The sequence below is a fragment of the Anolis carolinensis genome, chromosome 1 (assembly GCF_035594765.1).
Source record: "Anolis carolinensis isolate JA03-04 chromosome 1, rAnoCar3.1.pri, whole genome shotgun sequence".
In the NCBI taxonomy this organism is placed as follows: domain Eukaryota; kingdom Metazoa; phylum Chordata; class Lepidosauria; order Squamata; family Dactyloidae; genus Anolis; species Anolis carolinensis.
This window is the reverse complement of record NC_085841.1, coordinates 5,202,619-5,226,981: the sequence shown is the minus strand read 5'-3', so window position 1 is coordinate 5,226,981 and position 24,363 is coordinate 5,202,619. Positions and strand designations below refer to the sequence as shown.

Below are 24,363 nucleotides of genomic sequence, written 5' to 3'. Positions count from 1 at the left end.
ATCTTGTTGTTATAATAATTATTATTATTAATCTACAATCTCCCCATTCTTTTCCACTCTACTTCTTTTAAATGATACTATAGAGCAACACTTCTGCTTTTGGTCATGCTAATCATGGGACAAAGTAGCCTCAAAAATAGAAAATAGTGCTCTTAGAAGTATCTAGGGTTTGGTTTCATGAACCAAATATTTATTTATTTATTTATTTATTTACAGTATTTATATTCCGCCCTTCTCACCCCGAAGGTGACTCAGGGCAGATTACAGTGAACACATATATGGCAAACATTCAATGCCAACAGACAAACAACATTCAGTTTTTGGACAGACACAGAGGCATTTAACATCTTTCCAGCTTCACGATTCCGGCCACAGGGGGAGCTGTTGCTTCACCGTCCACTGGTGGCTGTTCTTCGTCATTCTTTTCCTCGTGTTTTGCTGGCAGTTTTATGGTGTTGTAAATTAGTTAAATTAGCCTCCCGCATAAAGCGTACCTAAATTTTTCCTACTTGACAGTTGCAACTGTCTTTCGGGGCTGCATAGGTCAACAGCAAGCCGGGGCTATTTTTTTTTTTTAAATGGTCGGAGGCTTAACCCGACCCAGGCTTCGAACTCATGGCCTCTCGGTTAGTAGTGATTTATAGCAGCTGGTTACTAGCCAGCTGCGCCACAGCCCGGCCCCAAATAGTTCCACTTACTGGCTGTAATAATAATAATAATAATAGCACTATGTAACACGATTTTTGTTCCTGGGTTATAAATGTCATTTCCTAATTGCTTCTATCATAAAAACATGGGGAAAGTTTAATAAACTGCCAAAACTTTGTTTTTGTGGGACATCCTGCTATATCACATTTTTCTATAGTTTTCCAATGAATTTCTCATGATTGAGTCTCAACCAATTCAGCCTAGTTTGTGGCAGCCACAAAAGCAAAGTTTCTGGAGTAGAACTACTTTCAAAGTAAGGACCACACAATTAAACAGGAAATAACACTTTAGAACTGTAAATGTAGAAGGATGACTGTATTTTGTAAAGTGCTCTTGTCTTCTCATCTGTTGCCAGTAGAGGTCGGTCTATAACAGTCTAAATGTCCTTTCTATTTGTGTTCCTCACCCAATTGCCTTCTTCTCCAGGGACAATCGCGTAGAATTCAAGTGGAAGTGAAGTCTGTGCAAGAATCGGGAACGTTGCCTCTCATAGAAGAATCCATTCTATCTATTGGAGTGGGTTGCGTCCAGATCAGGAACATTAAGTCACCTAAAAGTCACGAGAATCATCAGGTAAAAGAGTCACTCATTTATTAAGCTAACTGCCACAATCACTCCTTTTTACCTGCTACTAAGAAAGCTGTTCAGGTCCTGAACCGGTCCTTGGAAGCTGTGACAGTCTGGGTGAAAGCAAACAAATTGAATCCAGACAAGACAGAGGTCCTCATGGTCAGTTGCAAGGCCAAACAGGGTATAAGGTTACAGCCTGTGTTGGATGGTATAGAGGATGTGGCCGAAACTACAGCGGGCAAGGCCATTTGCTGCCACCAAATATAATAAGCAGTTAATAAGTTAATAAGCAGACAGGCCACCTCTTTATTATGATAAACAGGAAGACACACAAACACTTGAGGTGAAGTAAAACAGAAATTCGTTGTTTATTTGTACTTGAATAAAAAGGTTGCATATTGGTTGCAATAAAATCACAGGCTGGTTACTTAAACAGAGAATGAGTCTTTTACTAGAGTTCCTTAAAATATGTTCCCTCACAAAGGAATATAAACAGACTTTTTAAATCTTTGAGTTTTCTTTTCCAGAGACTCTAAACACAAGCACTCTAACACTTAGAGGCTCACTACAATTCTTAGCACTTCTCCCTGAAGACTAATATAACTTTTTCCTCAAAGAGGTTTCTCACTAACAGTTCCCAAACTCTTCTTCTTCAAAACTCCACTACCTAGCTCTTCAAACACCAAACCCTATCTGACTAACTCTCTGACTGAATAGCTCTTACCGTCTCTCTGGTCCCGCCTACCTCCTGTTGCTAAGCAACTTCCTCCAATTTCATCAACCAATCAGACTGCACTTCCATACATGCCTGATCACTCCTCCCCCTGCTTGGCTTAGCTTTTCCAAGCAAGGCCTTGAACTGCCTTTACACACCAACCCTGCAAGGTAGGCCAATCCGTTACAGATGAGGTTACATTCCCCTTGAACATACAGGTTCATAACTTGAGAGTGATCTGGGATTCATCGCTGAGCCTAGAACCCCAGGTTTCAGCGGTGGCCAGAAGAGCTTTTGCACAACTAATATCTATGCGCCAGTTGTGCCCATACTTTGGGAAGTAAGACTTAGCCACAGTGGTCCACGCTCTGGTTACATCCCGTATAGATTACTGCAACGTGCTCTATGTGGGGTTGCCTATGAAGACTGTTTGGAAGCTCCAATTGGTCCAACGGGTGGCATCCAGGTTGCTCAATGGAGCGGTGTACAGGGAACATACCACCCGCCTGTTGCATCAGCTCCACTGGCTGCCAATTTGCTTCCGAGCAAAATTCAAATTACTGGCTTTAGCCTATAAAGCCCTAAATGGTTCCGGCTTAGTCTACCTGTCTGAACGTATCTCCCCCTATTAACCACCTCAGAGATTAAGATCGTCTAGGGAGGCACTTCTCTCAGTCCCACCTTCTTTGCAAGCGCAACTGGTGGGGACGAGAGATGGGACCTTCTCAGTGGTGGCCCCTCGGCTGTGGAACTTTCTTCCGTAGTGATATCAGATCAGCCCCCTCCCTCCTAGCCTTTAGCAACCTCTAGCTTTGGGAGCCGGCCTTTGAAAAAATAGTACAGTGCAATAATCTCCAATCGGGAATTTGGGCAATTTGATTTGATCACGGAACAGCCTTAGACTTTGATCTTGGATGGCGTGCTTAGCACTGGAATGTATTTTAATTATGCTATTTTGTATGTAGTAATTTTAATCTAATTTTATTTTATATCTAAGTTGTATGTTTTAAGGCACTGTATTAATGCCACTTGTAAGCCACCTTGAGTCCCGTCCCATGTCCCTCCCCCCCCCCCCCCCCCCCCCGGTAGAGAAAGGCGGGGTATAAATGAGGTAAACAAATAATATAAAATGAAAATTATATTTGTGTCCACTCCTTTTTCCTGGAAAAAGGTCTCAGGTTTTATCCTTGCCCTCTCCAGTTGCCACGGATCAAGTGATGGAAAAGAAATGTCTGAGGAATTGTTTGTAAAAAGTTATTTAATTATCATTTGATTTTTTTTTCTCAGGAAGATGATGATGACATGGACAGCTACCAGGTAAATAAACGACTCTTATTCTTCCCTTGAAAAACATACATATTTTTTGATTATGTTGTCCTGCTCTACCTTTACTAAGAGTTATAAAGAGAGTTCATACATGACCTCCATATTGAAAAATCTTCCTTGTTGAGCAAAGAACACTGAGAAGCTTGGTTAGATAATGAATACAGAGAGTATTTCTAGTGGCCATAGCTACATCACATCAACATATGTAGTCTTGAACGATAACTTTCCATATCTATCAATTTATATTTGCATAGAAGGGGGTTAGAGACTTTACTCTGTGACAAAACAGAACTGTCACATAAAGCATTGCCTTTCGTCATCTCTTTCAACAACTGCCTCTCTACCTCTTAAAAACTTTCCATACATAAGAGGCTTGGATGTTGTTCAGAAATCACCATTTAATCTTGCGTGGAAAACTCATTTGGCCCTTCTTCATAGGACAGAGACTTGGAGAGGCTGCGTCGGAAATGGCTGAATGTGCTCACGAAACGCCAGGAGTATCTCGATCAACAGTTACAGAAACTTGTAGGAAAGCCAGGTAAGGACAAAAAGGGCTGATTTGTCTGTTTGAAGCTCCAACTTTCTTTCAGTATGGTTGGGATCATTTTTCCTGCAACAAGGTTGAGGAACATGAGACACCCTAGAGCCAAATCCGACCCTTCTGGGATTCAACAACGTGGCTTTCTGAAGTTCTTCAGATGGACACTATTTCTTCCTTACAGCACCATCAAAAGTTTATTAGATTTCGTATATTTTCCATGATCCTCTAAAAAGTTGAAAGACCTCTCCTAAGGCTTTGTGATAGACATTGAGCTTTAATCCAGCATTCAATCACATTGATAGCCTTTGGGCCCCCTCTCACTCACGAGACAATATTTCAGAGCTGGATTAGGTTTAGACATGATGAAGCTGTCCTTCTGTCTTTCTCTCTCCCTCAAAGACCTGGGCAGTGACAGTTGAGATAGATGGAAACTCTTCCATCTTGTTCTGGACTTGGCATGATGGAGCTGTACCTCCGTCTCCCTCTCTCCCTCCAAGATCTGGGCAGTGACAGTTGAGATAGATGGAAAGTCTTCCATCATGTTCTGAGCCTTGGCATGATGGAGCTGTACCTCCCTCTCCCTCCAAGGCCTGGGCAGTGACATTTGGGATAGACTGAGGGCCTTCCATCTTATTCTGGACCTTCGCATGATGGAGCTGTACCTCCGTCTTCCTCTCTCCTTCTGAGACCTGGGCAGTGACAGTTGAGATAGATGGTCTTCCATCTTGTTCTGGGCCTTGGCATGATGGAGATGTACCTCCCTCTCCACTCCCTCCTGGGCAGTGACATTTGGGATATACAAAGTGTCTTCGATCTTGTTCTGGACCTTCGCATGATGGAGCTGTACCTCCATCTTCCTCTCTCCCTCCAAGGTCTGGGCAGTGACAGTTGAAATAGATGGAAAGTCTTCCATTATGTTCTGGGCCTTGGCATGATGGAGCTGTACCTCCGTCTTCCTCTCTCCCTCCAAGGCCTAGGAAGTGAGAGTTGGGATAAATGGAAGGCCTTCCATCTTGTTCTGGGCCTTGGCATGATGGAGCTGTACCTCCCTCTCCTTCCAAGGCCTGGGCAGTGACAGTTGGGATAGATGGTGGGCCTTCCATCTTGTTCTGGGCCTTGACATAATGAAGCTGTACCTCCATCTTCCTCTCTCCCCCAAGGCCTGGGCAGTGGCAGTTGAGATAGATGGAGTGTCTTCCATCTTGTTCTGGGCCTTGGCATGATGGAGCTATACCTCCGTCTTCCTCCCTCTCTCCAAGACCTGGGCAGTGACAGTTGAGATAGATGGTCTTCCATCTTGTTCTGGGCCTTGGCGTGATGGAGCTGTACCTCCCTCTCCATTCCCTCCTGGGAAGTGACAGTTGGGATATATGAAGAGTCTTCCATCTTGTTCTGGACCTTCGCATGATGGAGCTGTACCTCCGTCTTCCTCTCTCCCTCCAAGGCCTGGGCAGTGAGAGTCAAGATAGACAGAGGGCCTTCCATCTTGTTCTGGACCTTGGCATGATGAAACTGTGCCTCTGCCTTCCTCTCTCCCTCCAAAGCTTGAACAGTGACAGTTGGGATGGAACGAGAGCCTTTCATTTACCTCTGGGCCCAGGCTTGATGAAGCTCTTCCTGCTTCTTCAATTCCCTCCTTGAGTTGAATGGGTTTTCCCATCCTTGTAGCACATGCTTTGAAACCACAATATAATCCAGATTAGAAACAAAAACTTGTGTTGCCTTCCTCCAGACAAAACAGAAGACGATGCAGACCGAGAAGCCCAGCTGTTAGAGATGAGGTTGACTCTTACAGAAGAGCGGAATGCCGTCATGGTGCCTTCCGCTGGCAGTGGCATCCCTGGAGCCCCTGCAGAGTGGTAAGAACCATATCGGAAGCTTCCAGTGATAATCCAGTAGATAATGGCCTATGCTTTCTGTTGTTCTGAGATTGCGGACATTTTCAAGAGGTCCTGGTTTGAGGGTGATGTAGCCACAATGCCATATTCTCATAGACCAATGTGGGGAAAGCAGTTGTGTACTTGTTGGGATTGTGGGGAAGAGAACAAAACAGTTCTGTTATGGATCTGAAACATGGTGAAGAGAGGTTGACCACTCATTGGAAAGGATATAGCAGAGGTAGGACTTGTGGCTTTCCAGTTAGTGTTGGTCAACCACTCCCAGCAACTCTAAGCTCTATAATTTAAAAAGGATATTGACAAGATGGAAGGTGTCCAGAAAAGGGTGACCAAAGGTCAGGAAACCATGAATCCCTCTAAGGGAGCTGGATACATTTAGCCTGGAGAAGAGAAGGTGAATAGGAGACATGATTACCATGTTGAAATATTTGAAAGGATGTTATATGGACAGAAAACAAAGTCATGGAGTCATGGATTCAGCTCCAAGAAAAGAGACTCCATCTGAACATTAGGAAGAACTTCTTGATGGTAAGAGTTGTTCAACAATGGAAAATGCTTCTTCTAAGTCTAGTGGACTCACTTTCTCTGGAGGTTATGAAACAGTGGCTGGGTGGCCATCCTTCAACAGTACTTTGATTGTGTATTTCTGTGTGGCAGAATAGAGTTGGTCCTCGATGGCTCTTGGGGGTCTCTTTAAATTCTGTGATTCTGATCAGAATAGCTCAGTTGATGAGGAATTTTCATTTCATCAGCATCTGGAAAATGAAAGCTACTGTGATGCATTGGTTTGAATAGTGGAACTGGGACTATGGCAGACTATGACCTGCTCAGCTATGGAAGCCTACTGTGTGATCTTGTTCAAGTCACACCTTTTTCATCTTAGATGAAAACAAATTTCTGAATAGATCTTGATGAGAAAATTGTACAGTAGGTTCGATATAAGTCAGAGATGACTTGAAGTTGTTGTGTGCCTTCATGTTGTTTTCTTACTTATGGTGACTCCAACACAAACCTATCACAGGACTTTCTGTGGCTGAGAATGTGTGACTCACCTAGTGGGATTCAATGGCTGAGTGGGAAATCGAACCCTGATTTCTGGAAACCAATGCTGTAACCACTATACCATACTGACACTCATGCCCTGAAGGCATGTATTGATAACTCCAATGAAGAGATGAGAAGAAACAAAATGAGCAAAGTGATATGAGTATGGGACTACGACTTTACAAGATCGCGGTTCAAATACCCACTCAGCTTGGGAAACCTTCTGAGCAGGTCACTCAAGTCTCTCAACTTCAAAAAAAGGGTCTCAATAAGACCATAAATAGTCTCTGCGGAGTGTTTATTGCAACATATATCTTGTCGGTCTCCGTTGACATTGTTTAATGTGGATTTCTGGCAGATGAATTGAATGATTTGCTCACTGTCAGAGAGATGGAGAAGGCTTAAGGCAGAGAAAAATAGGATTGAGGTGACAACATCGTTTTCTGTACAAAAGTCCTTCTCTGCAAAAATACGCTATATTTTGCGATACGTCAAAGCAAGGCTGAGCAAAGTGGACTTTCAGAGATGGTTGCATGGAAATGCCCATCAGTTCCTGGTTGAACTAGTTAAAAATGAGGAATGATAGGGAATGTATCCCTGTAATATCTAACCCAGGCATGGGCAAACTTCGGCCCTCCAGCTGTATTGTAAAAGGATTTATAAAAGGACACCATGATGTAATGGGTTGACTGGAAAGGTATGTGCCAACAGCTGATTGGCTGAGCCAATCAGGAGCCAGAATTCTGATTGGCTACTGTCTCTAGCTTGCTGCTGAGACAAACGATTTTAACTGCCACTTTCACCTCGGAGAGTGAAGAGAGCGCTGACTGGAAATAGTCAGGAAGGAAATGGCTGCCAACTCTGCAAAACCTGATTATTTATAAGACAAATGAGGCATATTTAAAAGACTGTTTAAAGGGACTGCAGTAGAATCTCATTTATCCAACATAAACGGGCCGGAAGAACGTTGGATAAGCGAAAATGTTGGATAATAAAGAGGGATTAAGGAAAAGCCTATTAAACGTCAAATTACATTATTATTTTACAAATTAAGCACCAAAAACATCATGTTTTACAACAAATCGACAGAAAAAGCAGTTCAATACACGGTAACGTTATGTAGTAATTATTATATTTACGAATTTAGCACCAAAACATCACAATATATTGAAAACATTGACTAAAAAAATTTGCTACTAACAAATTGACTACAAATAAAGATAGAATTGCATAAAATGAACTTACAGTAGCAACATTGTCGGAAATTAAATCCATAAAAAGTTCAATCCTTGTTGTGGATTGGGGCAGTAGGGAAACTGTGTTGAATAATCCAGAACGTTGGATAAGTGAATTTTGGATAAGTGAGACTCTACTGTTGTGGATCGGGGCGGGAGGCAAACTCTGTTGGATAATCCAGAACGTTGCATAAGCGAATGCTGGATAAGTGAGACTCTACTGTATTTATTCCCTATGTTCTCTGTGTGAATTCAGAGAGACTGCTGTATATATTGTTGCCCTGTTTGATCTTTTGAACTGAAGTAAAGATACTTGTTCGCAAGCCTGAGTGACACTTTATTATACTTCAGAGTATATTTTGGTTCAGAAACTTAGTTAAGCTTCTGTTTATTTACATCTACAACCTTCAACATTTTGGACTTCAACTCCCACAATTCCTAACAGCCTACCGGCTGTTAGGAATTGTGAGAGCTGAAGTCCAAAACACCTGGAGGGCCCAAGTTTACCCATGTCTGGGTTAGATGTTCTTGCCTCTCCAAAAGCTGAGTTTGTTTGAACAATTTTACAAAGGAGCAATATTCCAAAAGCCTTTCCACGCTCTTTACTTAAAGCAATGGAATTATTAACCAAAGTTTAATTATGATCTCCTATAGCAATGGAAATCAATATTTATGGCTACTGCACTTTAGCTGATTTAAAGGGGGAAGAAAGTGTTCACGTTAATTGCTCGGTTCATTCACTTAAAAGGCTGCGTCTGGGTGGCGAGGCTTCTTCTGCCGGACTCTGGGTTACGTGTCCCTGAGTTCCCTTCCGTCAGCAAATATGCCATGAAATTTTTCATTCAGAACATTGGTAAGAGAAGAAAACGTGGCCAGGTTGCCGTTTGCTGAATGGGATCTGCAACGGCCAGGAAGCCAGGAAAAGGCTAGGCTTAGTACTAAATTTGGAGCAATAAAAGAAGAATGAAATAGCAACTAGTGAGTGATTGATGTTTCTGGGAATCAGTCTAAACATCCGAGGAGCGATCCAGCTAACATCAAAATGAATTCAGTATGTTGGAAAGCTCCTTTGAAATTTCACTGCAAAATGAATTAAGTTTCCTGTTAGTACCTAAAATCATTATAAGCGAACCGTCACTCTGGATCTTATTAGGTGGCCTTAGCTCAAAGTTAGAGGTTGTCCGTGTTTATAAGAGGCAGAGAAAAGAATAATAGAGTTGGTGCAATGATGCCACAACAGATTAAACAAATCAATTGTTGGATCTGCTGACCTAAAGGTTGGCAGTTCAAAGCCACGGGTCGGGGTGAGCCCCTGCTTTTAGCCCTTGCTCCTGTCAACCTAGCAGTTTGAAAACATGCAAATGTGAGTAGATCAATAGGTACTGCTTCGACTGGAAGGTAATAAAGGTGTCCATGCAGCCATGCCGGCAACACGACCAGGAGGTGTCTACAGACAATAGGCTCCTCGACTTGGAACTGGAGCAAGAGTACTTCCCCAGGGTCAGAGTTGAACATTGCCTCCAGGACCGGAAATGAAAGGAGAAGCCTTTGCCTTTGTCTGTGTATGTTTATCTCATTGCAACAAGGCATTGAATGTTTGCCTCTGTTTGTTTATATACTGTAATGTGCTCTGAGTCCCCTTGGGGAGAAGGACGGAATATAAACAAATTATTATTATTATTATTATTATTATTATTATTATTATTATTATTATTATTATTATTATTATATCCTAGAGTTGAAAAAGATCCCAAGGGGCATCTAGTCCAACCCCATTCTGCAGAAAGACACAAAGCACTCCTGACAGATGACCATTCAACCTCTCTTTAGAAAACAAATTCACCAAGATTATCTTTGCCTTGCTTTCCAATTGCATGGAAACTGGTTGTCATAGGCCCCTTCTACACTGCCATATAAAATCCAGATTATCTGCTTTGAACTAGATTATATGGCAGTGTGCAATCATAGAGTTGGAAGAGACCTCTTGGATCATCCAGTCCAACCTCCTGCCAAGAAGCATGAAATAGCATTCAAAGCACCTAGTTCAAAGCAGATCATCTGGATGATCTGCTTTGATCATCTGGATTATATGGGAGTGTAGAAAAGCCATAGACAGCTGCTGTGGATCATACTTTTCTGAATTGATATGCCACTCTTGCATCTTTCTTTTCTTTTATTTTCTTGCAGGACACCTGTGCCTGGAATGGAGACGCATATCCCAGTCCTCTTCCTTGATTTGAATGGTAAAATAAATTTATTTTTAAATAGGACATTGGTAAAAAAAATTAATAAGATTGGACACCTTTTATTGACTTTTTTTGCACGAAGAAGAAAAAGATTTGCCAATTTCAAGTTCTGAAAAGTGTTTTGGCTTGAGAAAAGAGTGAACACTAAAAATATATATATGGCAGAACTTAGGATCCTGGCAGTGTCTTCTTCTGTTCTGATCTGGAGTTGCTCAGTAGTTTTTTCCTCTCTTCTGACCCTCTTTCTCCCTCAATACAGCGGATGACTTTAGCTCTCAGGACAATCTGGACGAGCCAGAAGCTGGCGGATGGGATGCAACCTTGGCAGCTGAAGAGGAAGATGAGTTCTTTGAGCTGCAGATTGTCAAGCACCATGAGAGTGAGGTGAGCACAGAGTGGGGATTTCCTTTGAAGAGTAGGGGAGAAGAAGGAGACTACAGGCATGGGCCAACTTCGGCCTTCCATGGGTTTTGGACTTAAACGCCCACAATTCCTAACAGCCTGTTGTAGTTCAGCCAGTAGCTGAAGATGCTGATGATGAGGGGATGGTTGTGAGGACTGATGGGTTTTTCAGTGAGGAAAATGAAGGGATTTTAGGATAGGATTCTGCCTGTGAAAAGGGGCTAGAGAGGAAAACAGCTTCTGACCATAGGGAGATGATCCTTTCCCCTAAGCATTCCTTAGCAACACAAGATAAGGAACGGCAAGAGAGTGAAGTTTCTCATGAGAGGGAAGTTTCCTTGGAGAACACACCTGCTATTGATAATAGAAATTTCAAGCTCAATTTTAGAGAGGAGGGAGCAAAGCTCCGGAGGTCAAACCGAATTCGTGAGAACACCTTGAACCATCAAAGCAGATACCAACGGCATGATTTCATGCTATGATTGCATGTCTTATGGTCCTTAAATGAAAAGGGTGTTTTCACTGGACAAGTGAGGATCTCAAGTCATGTTTCCAGTTCATGTCCTAGTTCAAGATCTGGGGAGTTTGGATGCATAGTATAAGAAGTTTTTCTAGTCTGGGTTTTGGATTCATGTTCATGTTTTAGTCCTTGTTTCTCTGGATTTATTCTCATGTTGGATTTTGAGATTTCTGTACCTTGTTTCATGAAACAGCTTTGAACTGTTTGGATTATTACCTTTGGATTGTTTTCCTATTGCTAGTTTGGCCTGGCTATTTTTCCTCATTATCCCTTGGATTTTGCCTTTCCTATTATTTATGTATTTATTTATTTACAGTATTTATATTCTGCCCTTCTCACCCCGAAGGGGACTCAGGGCGGATCACATTATACACACACAGGGCAAACATTCAATGCCCATATACATAGAACCGAGACAGACAGACAGACGCAGAGGCAATTTAACCTTCTCCTGAGGGGATGTTCGATTCTGGCCACGGGGGAGCAGCTGCTTCATCATCCACTCTGACCGCACTTCTTCATTCAACGTTGTAAATTAGTTAAATTTGCCTCCCCACTTTATAAGTGGTACCTTATTTCCTGCATGATAGATGCAACTATCTTTCGGGTTGCTAGGTCAGCAACGAGCAGGGGCTATATATTTTTTTTAATTGACAGGTGCTCACCCCGCCACAGGCTGGCCTCGAACTCATGACCTCCTGGTCAAAGTGATTTATTGCAGCAGCTGCTTACCAGCCTGTGCCACAGCCCGGCCCCTATTACCTATGGTGATTTTCTCTTTTTATATGCGTTTTTATAAATAAACTGTTTTATTGTTACTTTTGGTTTCCTGGTTGGTGTTGAGAGCTGGGGTGCAACTCAGCCTACTGGCTGTTAGGAATTGTGGGAGTTGGAGTCCAAAAGCCCTGTAGGGCCGAAGTTAGCCCATGCCTGCTCTATAGTTCCCCGCCTTCATTGTCGAGGTCCAATTTTCCAGGCAAAGGCTGAAGCTTCGTGGGACTCCACGGTCCACAACTGTGCGCAGCTCAGCCGAGGGGCGACGGGCGAGCAGAGAGTCTTCCTGATTGTGCGGGTGACGGTGCAGCTGAGCCACCCGGCCGAAATGCAGCTGGTGCTTCGCAAGCGCATCTGTGTCAACATCTACGGCAAACAGGTGAGCACCTTGAACACAGTGGATGACAAGCTGGATCACAAAACATCTGTTGAGATAAACCAGGTGCCTCTTGGTTCAGACAGCATGCAGTGCCTTCCCTTCTTCATACTTTTTCTCTGATATTTAGAGGTATAGTGCCACTGAGCTAAGGTGACCTACAACTGTCAAGCTTTATGTCCAATTTATTTATTTACTAGCGTACATACATAGTAATGCCCAAGTTTGCATTTTCTTTGTGGCTCTTTCTTGGCTTTCTCTGTTTCCCTTGTGCACCTTCTCCCTCTTTCCTTGTTTTCTTTCCTTCTTCCCTTGGCTTTTCTTTATACACCTTCTCTCCTTCCTTCCCTTCTTCCTTCCTTCCTTCCTTCCTTCCTTTTTCCTTTCCTTTCCTTCCTTCCTTCCTTCCTTCCCTTCCCTTCCCTTCCCTTCCCTTCTTCCTTTTGGTAAAAAGCATGACCTGTTACAGTCATAACCTTTGGGGAAAAGGCATTCATAACCTTTCGGACACATAACCTTTTGGATAGGCATGACTTTCAGAGAAGAGCTAAAAATTTGTTTGAGTGAATCTTCTCTTTTGTGGTAAATATCCACAAGGCAAATTATTCCGTTATTAGACTGAACCTGTTTGTCTCTGATCTGTTAGGAACAGAGATATGCCAATGTACAAAAATACAGCAGAGTTTCAGAAGTATTATTTCAGTTGCTCCCAAAAAATCTACGCTGCCTTAAAACATTTTGGTTTAAATCAGTGGTTCCCAACCTTTTTTTGACCAGGGACCACTTTGACCAGGGACCACTCTCCAACATTAGCTACAAATCAGGTTTTGATCAACTTTAGATCGAGTTTGGTTATTTGAGATGCTGATTCAGAAAATTGCATTGGATAAGCCATATCAGCTCTAGTTTCTGATACAGAAAATATGCCATCCAGTAGTCGCCATCTGCTCACCCACAGAAAACCATATTTAATAATCTAGAGCTGATGTGGTCTAGCCAATGCAATTTTCTGAATCAGCACCAGGGACAGGCCTAAAAACCAAGACACCAAGACACCCCTGCTTCCAGGCACCATATGGGGGAGGGAGGAGGAGGAGAAGCAGCAGTCAGGAGGCTTATTGTCGTGCCTTTCGTGGATAGTCAACCCCTCCCCTCCCTACATCCCTGTAATGTCTCGACACTATAAGAGTGTTTCGAAAGACCAGATGTTCTCATTGCAACGGTGTAGTAACGGTGAGGTTGTGGACCATATTTTAGCTCTTGGGGACCACTGGGGTCCATGGACCACAGATTGGGAACCACTGGTTTAAATCATGCTCTCAAGAGACAAAATAAAGTAGTCTTAATTAAAATAACATAATTGCTTTCCTTACAAACTTCATGTATTCAGAATATTTATTTATTTATTTATTTCAATTATTTATACCCCGCCCTTCTCACCCAAGGGGACTCAGGGCGGCTTACAAGTGGCAATTGATGCCGTTACACTGATATACAATAAACTAAAATGATTAAAACAGTTAAAACAGTCATAAAATAGTCATAAAATACAATATACAAAGTTTAAAACAATGCATAGTGCTTATGCTATTCATCCACCAGACCTTATACAAGAGCCGTAATTTAGACCGCGTCGAAGCCAACATACATACGTTGTTTTTATCAATCCAGTTACAAGTAGATTTGAAATCATTTCTCTGAGCAGATAACACAGGGCAACTTTCTCAGGTTAGCTTCACCTTGCTAAAGACACCAGGCTGCACACAGATCGTAGTCTTTTGTAGTTTATTAGGAAATAAAGATTAGATAGTTCATAAAAGGTAAAAGCTCAGTTCCAAAAGATAGTTACAAAAACAAGGCTATAAGAAAAAAACCCAGGAAACATCAGGCATGAAGCAAGGTCCTTAAAACGAAACCGAAGTCCCAGAAACGAGGATACATCGAGGCTATAAGATAATGCAGGAAAGCAAACTTAGTTCTTGATTCAAGCAAGGAATTGCTTTGACGAAGATTTCCCTCTCAGCAGGCTGTTTTAATAGCATACCATGAAGGCATTTCTTTGCCCTTTGACCTCCCTCTTATTTGCTATTCTGAGACTTCTGCGCAACCCCTGAAATTCCAAACGACTAGCCCGATCTAGAGACCCGACCTCATCACCGCTTTCAAGGCCACAGGGCTCGTTAGTGTTATCAGGCTGGGAGCTACTCTCCCTTTCTGCTTCTTGCACCTGAAAACCATCATCATCAACAACATCATTTCTTCCCGTGGGAAAGCCTCCTTGCTCCTCATCTCCCACACTAGGAACACTCTGAACCTGAATCCCATAATTCTTATCAGAGTCATCTTGAAACTCATCCTGAATCTGAATCCCATCATCTTGAAACTGCATCCCAGAATCCTCATCAGAGTCACACAAAGGCTGAGTCACAACACTTGAAATCCACAGTCCAAAGTCTAAAGCAGGGGTCCCCAAACTAAGGCCCGGGGGCCGGATGCGGCCCTCCAAGGTCATTTACCCGGCCCCCGCCCTCAGTTTTATAATATAATATTTTTATATCAGTTTTAATAATATAATATATTGTATATACATATAATATTGATAATAATCTTATGTTATACAATATAATACTAATAGTAATACCATATAATAATATTAATTATATGTTATATATTACATCTATATATATAAAAGAGTGATGGCATCAGGGCAGTGGACAAAACAACACAACTACAGGCCCCCCAACCTCGAAATTTGACAACACAACCCATCATCCACGCCTCTAGGTTGATACAACAAAAAGAAAAGAAAAATAAAGTCCTAATTAGAGGGAGAGCAATAATTGTTTTTATCCAATTGCTGCCAGTTTAGAGGGCTAATCTCTGCCCACTTCGTTGCCTAGCAACCAAGGGACAGCCAGGTTTCAGTTAGGGGACAGGCAAATTTAGGCCTCACTTAGGCTTCTTCCACAGATTATCTAATTTGCACTGGATTATATGGCAGTGTAGACTCAAGGTCCTTCCACACAGCTATATAACCCATTTATAATCTTATATTATCTGCTTTGCACTGGATTATCTTGACTCCACACTGCCATATAATCCACTTCAGTGTGCATTTTATACAACTGTGAAGAAAGGGCCTCATATAATCCAGTTCTGAGCAGATAATATAAGATTAGAAATATACAGTAGACTCTCACTTATCCAACGTAAACAGGCCGGCAGGATAAGTAAATATATTGGATAATAAGAAGGGATTCAGGAAAAGCTGATTAAACATCAAATTAGGTAATCGTTATACAAATTAAGCACCAAAACATCATATTATACAACAAATTTGACAGAAAAAGTAGTTCCATGCGCAGTAATGCTATGTAGTAATTACAGTAGAGTCTCACTTATCCAACACTCGCTTATCCAACGTTCTGGATTATCCAACGCATTTTTGTAGTCAATGTTTTCAATATATCGTGATATTTTGGTGCTAAATTCATAAATACAGTAATTACTACATAGCATTACTGCGTATTGAACTACTTTTTCTGCCAAATTTGTTGTCTAACATGATGTTTTGGTGTTTCATTTGTAAAATCATAACCTAATTTGATATTTAATAGGCTTTTCCTTAACGCCTCCTTATTATCCAACATATTCGGTTATCCAACATTTTGCCAGCCCACTTATGTTGGATAAGTGAGACTCTACTGTACTGTATTTACAAATTTATCAGTAAAATATCACAATGAATTTGAAACACTGACTACAAAAACATTGATTATGAAAAGGCAGACTGTGTTGGATAATCCAGAACATTGTATAAGCGAATGTTGGATAAGTGAGATTCTACTTTGATATGAAATAATTTCTAGGATAGAATAATGCAGAACAATATAATCTCTAAAACCAGGACAGTAATAAAGAAATAAAGAAATAAAGAAAGTAAATAAAGCAAGGAAATTGGAAATTCCACAAAGGAAACAATCAGGGCCAGCTAACACCTCCCAAGAAAGGATTCTTCCAGAAAGGAAGCTGAGAAGGCAGTGAAGCACTATGTATTACCAAAGTCATTATTATTACTATCATTACTATCCTTACTATTATTATTATTATTATTATTGTGTTGCGGTCAACCGTGAAAATGAATACAATCTGGCTCCAAGTATTCAAAAACACTAAAATCAGAATATAAAAAAATTAATGTGGTATAATAAAACAGAACAATACAATCTCTAAAATCAGAACACTAAATAAAGAACAACACTCTGAAAATAGGGGAATTCCACACAGAAAACAATCAGGGCCAGCTAACACCTCCCAACAAAGGATTCCCATCATCAAAGTCTGGCCAATCCTCTGTTTTCTCAGGGCCACAGACAGTAGAAGCATATAAAATATCGCAAACAACACCACTCTGAAAACAAGGTAATTCCAGACAGGAAACAATCAGGGCCAGCTAACACCTCCCAACAAACAAATCACTCAGGGAGGAAACAGCTAGGCTTTAAATCTGCAAGGCCATTACATCCTAATCATTTTTCCTAATTGCAGCATTCATACTTGCCTCCAACAGACAAAAAAAAAAAAACAACAATCAGAAATATTGCATATTCACAACCTTTAGGAAATAATGTCCCCTGATGGCACAGCATGTTAAAGCGCTGAGCTGCTGAACTTCTGGACCGAAAGGCCGCAGGTTTGAATTGGGGGAACTGACAGAGCCCCCACTGTTAGCCCCAGCTTCTGCCAACCCAGAAGTTCAAAAACATGTAAATGTGAGTGCATCAATAGGTACTGCTCCAGTGGGAAGGTAACGCCGCTCCATGCAGTCATCCCACATGACCTTGGAGGAGTCTACGGACAACAACGGCTCTTCGGCTTAGAAATGGAGATGAGCACCAACCCCCAGAATTATACATGACTGGGCTTAATGTCAGAGGAAAACGTTTACCCTTTACCTTAACTACCACCAATTCCTCAATACTTTATTTCCCATACCACCATTCTTCGCCACAGCAACGCGTGGCCGGGCACTGCTAGTATTATATAATAGTATAGTGGTATAGTTCAATATAGTAATATATAATGCTAATATTGTGTTATGCTAATAATATAATATATTATATGTACATACAGCTGCTCTGAGTCCCCTTCGGGATGAGAAGGGTGGGATATAAATGTAGTAAATAAATGCAGTAAATAAATAATTAATTTTAGACTTAGGTTCGGCCAAAGTCTGAAATGACTTGAAGGCACACAACAACAACAATCCTAATTAACTTGACTATCTCATTGGCCAGTAGCAGGCCCACACTTTCCATTGAAATCCTGATAGGCTGATGTTGGTTAAAATTGTTTTCATTTTTAAATATTGTATTGTTTTTTTCATTGTTGTTGTTGTTGCACTACAAATAAGACATGTGCAGTATGCATAGGAATTGGTTTTGTTTTTTTCAAATGATAATTTGGCCCCTCAACAGTCTGAAGGATTGTGGACCAGCCCTCTGCTTCAAAAGTTTGGGGACCCCTGATCTAGATGGTCTTTGAGGGTCCCTTTCCTTACCTATGGTCTTATGAAACCATCTAGATGGTCTTTGGAGGTCTCTTTGCTTACCTATGGTCTTAGAAGATTGTCTAGATCAGGGGTCCCTAAACTAAGGCCCATGGGCCGGATGTGGCCCTCCAAGGTAACTGACCTGGCCTCTGTCCTAAACTTTAGACTTCAGGTTGACCTAAGTCTGAAATGACCTGAAGGCACACAACAGCAACAATCTTAATTTTGGACTATTTCATCCTAGTCCGGCCCCCTAACAGTCTGAGGGACTGTGAATTGGCCCTCCACTTAAAAAGTTTGAGGACCCCTGGTCTAAAGCATCTCTCAGAGTCTAATGGGGTCTGTACAGTCTGAGAGTCTAATGAAGTCTCATGGCATCTGTCCTCTAAAATGGAGTCCCAGGTCTGAATAGTCCCAGATCTGAGTCACATGGTCTGCAGTCCCTCCCACAACATAGAGTTAAGGTAAAACTGCATACAAATGCACACATATACAATACAGTAAGCAATCTGAATTATATGCATAACAAATAACAAGTATAGGAGGTTTGTAGAAGTTGCTATTTCCAACACTTACTTCTCTTCCTTCCGTCCATCTGCCCGTCCCTTGTTCCTCCCTCTTCCTTCATTTATCTTCCCTTGTTTTCTTTCTTTCCTCCCTTTTTCATCCCAGTTTCCCTGCCTTTCCCTTCTTTCTCTTTCACTCCTTCACTTCTTCCCATAGATTTGTACTAGAGGACCTACAGATTCCTAGAGAGGTTTTCTCGCAAGTACAGTAGAGTCTCACTTATCCAAGCTAAACGGGCCGGCAGAACCTTGGATAAGCAAATATCTTGGATAATAAGGAGGGATTAAGGAAAAGCCTATTAAGCATCAAATTAGGTTATGATTTTACAAATTAAGTACCAAAACAACAAATTGGACAGAAAAAGTAGTTCAATACGCAGTAATGTTATGTTGTAATTACTGTATTTACGAATTTAGCACCAAAATATCACGATATTTTGAAAACATTGACTACAGAAATGCATTGGATAATCCAGAACCTTGGATAAGCGAGTCTTGGATAAGTGAGACTTTACTGTAAATAATAATAATAGTAGCAGTTTATTATTTATGGTTCTTTTCCACATTTTCATGGGGGTCCTGAGGATCAAACCCTATCAATTGTGGAGGGCTGGCTGTATAAGCTCATCTATCACCACAGTAATGTCTTGTAAAACTTTTAACTTTAATTTTTCTTTTGGGGGGAAATGAGCGCATACTAACATTGTTTTATATCATATTCTGACAACTTGCAAACATCATTCCTTTTTTAGCATAAGGAATAATGACTGCTCATTGCTTCTTAAGACATGTTACTGAAAAGGATTTTTCTGGGTTGCTGTGAGTTTTTTGGGCTATATGACCATGTTCCAGAAGCATTCTCTCCTGACGTTTCACCCACATCTATGGCAGGCATCCTCAGAGGTTGTGAGGTCTGCTGGAAACTAAACAAATGGGGTGTATATATACATCTGTGGAATGTCCAGGGTGGGAGAAAGAACTGTTGTCTGCTTGAGGCAAGTGTGAATTTTGCACTTGACCAGCTTGATTAGCATTGAATAGCCTTGCAGATTCAAAGCCTGGCTGCTTCCAGCCTGGGGAATCCTTTGTTGGGAGGTGTTATCTGGCTCTGATTGATTCCTGCCTGGAATTCCCCTGTTTTCTGAATATTGTTCTTTATTTATTCTTCTGATTTTAAAGTTTTTTAAAATACTGGTAGCCAGATTTTGTTCATTTGATGGTTTCCTCCTTTCTGTTGAAATTGTCCACATGCATGTGGATTTCAATGGCATCTCTGTGTCGTCTGACATGGTGGTTGTGAGAGTGGTCCAGCATTTCTGTGTTCCCAAATAATATGCTGTGTCCAATTAGGGCCCATCAAAGGATTCCCCCAGGCAGGAAACAGCCAGGCTTTGAAGCTATAAGGCCATTCAATGCTAATCAAGCTGGCCAACTGCAACATTCCCATTTGCCTCAAACAAACAAGAGTTCTTTCTACCACCCTGGACATAATTCCACAGACATATAAACCCCACTTTCCTAGTTTCCTACAGACCTCACAATCTCTGAGGATGCCTGCCATAGATGTGGGCGAAATGTCAGGAGAGAATGCTTCTGGAACATGGCCATACAGCCCAGAAAACTCACAGCAACCCAGTGATTCCGGCTGTGAAAACGTTCCATAACACAAGGATTTTCTATTTTTAAGTGCAATCTGGTGAAATATTAATAAAAAGTGACATTTTTACAATAACAATATGTTACTTGCAGAATAAAAAAAGTTTTAAGTCTCATCTTTTGAAACAGGAGTGGGAATCAAGTGGCACTCCAGGCATTTTTGGATTGCAAATCCCATCAGTCCTAAACTAGCGTAGCGAGCGGTGATGGATGTGGGAGATTCGCAGCTCAACAATACCGTGCACTTTCCATCACTTGGCTGACATCTATGTTTGGTTTCGAAAAACACAAACAACACAGCGGATGACCTGTTCCAAATCACCAGTTGCGACAAAGATTAATAGCTGTGATTCGTACCTTGTAACTTGTTCAAGATCATACAAATTACTATCCGTTCACAGGGCAATTAACAACAACAGAGGTGGCAAGAATGATGCTTTCTATTCTCTCCAACGTCTTTTTGGTTGAGTTTAGACATGGGCAAACTTCAGCCCTCCGGGTGTTTTGGACTTCAACTCCCACAATTCCTAACAGCCTACCGGCTGTTAGGAATTGTGGGAGTTGAAGTCCAAAACACCCGGAGGGCTGAAGTTTGCCCATGCCTGGTTTAGCTTTTTCGGTGACAACACTATAAGCAACTTTGTTCTTGGCTTTTGGTTTGATTTTTCCCTTCTGTCCTTTGCTCTTAGGTCTCGCATGTAAGTGCCCATCTTTGGGTTTTAGAAACCGGGGAATCCTCCGCTTTCCCTGCCTGGGACTCCCAACATGGTGCCATCCGTTCTCCTTGACTGATTCCTCTTTTCTTTTCCTTCTCTTTCTCCTCTCCTTGCTCCTGACTCCACGGTAGAGGCTCCAGGAGGGATAGGAACACCTTGGCAAACGCCTTTTCCCCCCTGCGTTCCTCCGCTGTGCGTAAGAAGCTGGAGTATCGAGGATCGTTTTGTGTTTTCAGCCTCATAGCTATTTTGTTCCCGTTTGCATCTCCAACAAGGCAGTTGCGGATTTTCTTCCCAAGCTTTCCTGCATGTTAGCAAAAATGCGCTTCAGCAAATCTATACCTGAAATGGATCATCTCATTTCTCCTCATTCGACAGCCGTAAAGATGTGGCTCATTCATTGCTACATCTCAAATGGATCATTCCAACCTACCTTACCCAACCATTGTTCCCATGACACTTGTGATGGGGGCGTTTTCTGCTGCTGTGCGCTCAGACTGTTGCTGATGTTACTGCCCATGGATGGTGTCCATGTTGTGTTTGCTTTCCTTCTGCCCGTTGCTTATTTCTGTCTAGTCCTATAAGAATCCAAAGAGAAAGAGGAGTGAGACCAAAATGGCCAGAGGTCTGAAAATCCCTCTGAGGAACAGCTTAGGGATCTGGAGATGTTTAGCCTGGAGAAGAGAAAGTCAAGAGCGGACATGTGGCAATGTTTCAGTAGTTATTTATTTATTTATTTATTTACAGTATTTATATTCCGCCCTTCTCACCCCAAAGGGGACTCAGGGCGGATTACAATGAACACATATATGGCAAACATTCAATGCCAACAGACAAACAACATACATTAGACAGACTCAGAGGCATTTTTTTAAAACATTTTCCCAGCTTCACGGTTCCAGCCACAGGGGGAGCTGTTGCTTCACTGTCCTCTAGTGGCTGTACTTCCTCATTCCTTTCCTCGTGTTTTGCTGGCAGTTTTATGGTGTTGTAAATTAGCCTCCCGCATAAAGCGTCCCTAAATTTCCCTAATTGACAGGTGCAACTGTCTTTCGGGGCTGCATAGGTCAACAGCAAGCCGGGGCTATTAATGGTCGGAGGCTTAACCCGACCCGGGCTTCGAACTCATGACCTCTCGGTCAGTAGTGATTTATAGCAGCTGGTTACTAGCCAGCTGCGCCACAGCCCGGCCAATTTTGCTAGAGATTTCAACGAAACATTAGGAATAATTAGGAGGAGCTGTTTGATGGTGGAATAGGATGCAGTGGAATCACCTTCCTTCTCTGTAGGCTTTTCAACAGAGGTTGGATGACTAGCCATTGCTGGAACAGCTCTATCATCAGGACTTTCTTCCTAATTCTAAGGATGAAGGAAAGCCTCTAGGGACAATGTCTCTACAGCGTAGGCAACATCAAAGACTATGAGACACTGGACCAAAAAGAGTTTTTCCGAATTAGACTTGATGAGTCATTTCAAAGGTGGCACAAATGCACTGCCACTAGCAGAAACCATTTTGAGTAGTGCCATGGTGTAGACCAGATACGTCAAACTCATTTTCTAATGGCTGTTGAATGCATTGACAGAGAATCTATGGATACAGAGGACCAGCCCTACATATATATATATATATTTATATTTATATACTAGCTGTGCCTGGCCACGCGTTGCTGTGGCAAAGTGGTGGTGGTATTGGTTAAAAATTGTTGTGTAATTTTTATTTGACGTTATTTGCAAATTTTTTATTAATTTTATTGTAAGGTATATTTTTATTTATTATATTTTATTATTTTCTTGTTTTATTTTTAGTTATTTTCTGTTATTATAGTATTTTATTGCATTAATTTTTAGTGTTTTTTATTATTTTTTATTGGGTTGCTAGAAGACCAAGTTGGAGGAGCTTAGCCTTCTAACTGGCAGCAATTGGATAAAAGCAATTATTCCTCTCTCTCTAATTAGGACTTTATTTTTCTTTTCTTTTTGTTGTATCAACCTAGAGGCATGGATGATGGGTTGTGTTGTCAAATTTCGAGGTTGGGGGGCCTGTAGTTTCGTTGTTTTGTGGGTCGCCGTGATGCCATCACTCTTTTATATATATATAGATGTGTGTGTATAGTGTCAGGAGAGTGGGGTTTAGATTGAGATACCAGGTTTGTGGATAAGGTGTCTGATGTTCAAATATTCTTCAATGTCCATGAGGAGTGCTGGGCTTCGATTTCTATTGTTCATAGTTGGTATGGTGGGTATTCAGAAGTGATGGGAGTTGTCGTTCAATACACACACACACATATTTGGTTTTTACCTAATTTGAGTCCCCAGATGTTATTGAACGACAACTCCCACCACTTCCGAATACCCGCCATGCCAACTAGGAACAATAGAAATTGAAGCCCAGTAGTCCTCATGGACATTGAAGGACATTTGAACACCAGACATCTTATCCATAAATCTTGTACCTCAATCCAAACCCCACTTTCCTGATTAAACCAAACAAACAAAGCCTTCCAGATGTTAACTGTATCAGAACTCCATTGGGTCCAATCATTATGTCTCATGATGAGAAATGCAGAGGCTGTAGTGCAGCATCTGGAGGGTCACATAAAATGCCATGGTGTAGTGGACTCGGCGATTGGACTCTGAGTTTGACACGTGTGCTGTAGACAATGAGTTACTTTACACATGTCCTATGCTGTGAATTAAGGAGTTATGAGCAACAGGCATTACTTGTAGGTAGTTTCTGAGGGTCAAAGACAGAAGAACATTCTTGGAGTGCCTTCTTTGTGTCCAAAGTTAAACTTTGCCCAGGATAAAAGTATCTGCTTTGTCTTCAGACCCTTGTTCAGTTGGTCCCCAAGGTTGAAGGCAGAAGCTTTTCCTTAGTCCTCCTTCTAGAGGTCACTTTATTGGTTGCAGAGGATCGAACCCAGGACCTTGTGCAAAGGAATGACCTCTGTCACTGCATGATGGCACCCTCGGTGTTCTCATCTAGCTCAGTTCATGGAAGCTGTTGGAACAAACCCTCCATAAATTCCTTTCTCTGTCCTGTCTGCTAAGCACCTTCGCCTCTTTAGGTATTCTCCACCAGCGACATACAACCCAAATGTGTATTTCAAAACTGTATCAATAACCTTCCCGGGCGTCTTAACAGTCGTTTGCCGCAACGGTAGAGGATGAGTCATCTCTACATTAATTCAGGAGTCGGGGATTTTTAACCTCCCGGGGCACCTTGTCAGCATAAACAATCGCTCTCTGCCCCTCTTCGATCATAGTTTGTTGTGATCTCTGTGGCCAAGCATTCGGGGTGTCCACAATTCAAATAACTTCCAGCTCACGAGTAACTACACATGTGCCTGTGTGTCGGAGGGAGAATGTTTCATGTGTTAAGAAATCACCTTGTTAGGTTCTTGATAATGAAGCCAACTTACGAAACGCAGATCTGTCCCCTGTCCGATTTTATGGAATCAGAATTGCAAAGTAGGCAAATGTCATCTAATCCAATGCTTTTTAAACTCTTTCCGCTCG

General features: G+C 41.7%; 1 protein-coding gene across 3 annotated transcripts in view; it reads left to right on the top strand.

The window, feature by feature from the left end:
* kif13b (kinesin family member 13B) overlaps positions 1–24,363 on the top strand; it is a 304,005-nt gene that overhangs the window by 232,610 nt on the left and 47,032 nt on the right. For all 3 annotated transcript variants that reach the window (XM_062968806.1, XM_062968805.1, XM_062968807.1), the window contains exons 25-31: positions 1,135–1,281; positions 3,281–3,310; positions 3,758–3,857; positions 5,593–5,719; positions 10,225–10,280; positions 10,543–10,667; positions 12,182–12,358. In XM_062968806.1, coding sequence (XP_062824876.1) covers positions 1,135–1,281; positions 3,281–3,310; positions 3,758–3,857; positions 5,593–5,719; positions 10,225–10,280; positions 10,543–10,667; positions 12,182–12,358 — 762 coding nt within the window. The remainder of the gene's footprint in view (positions 1–1,134; positions 1,282–3,280; positions 3,311–3,757; positions 3,858–5,592; positions 5,720–10,224; positions 10,281–10,542; positions 10,668–12,181; positions 12,359–24,363) is intronic.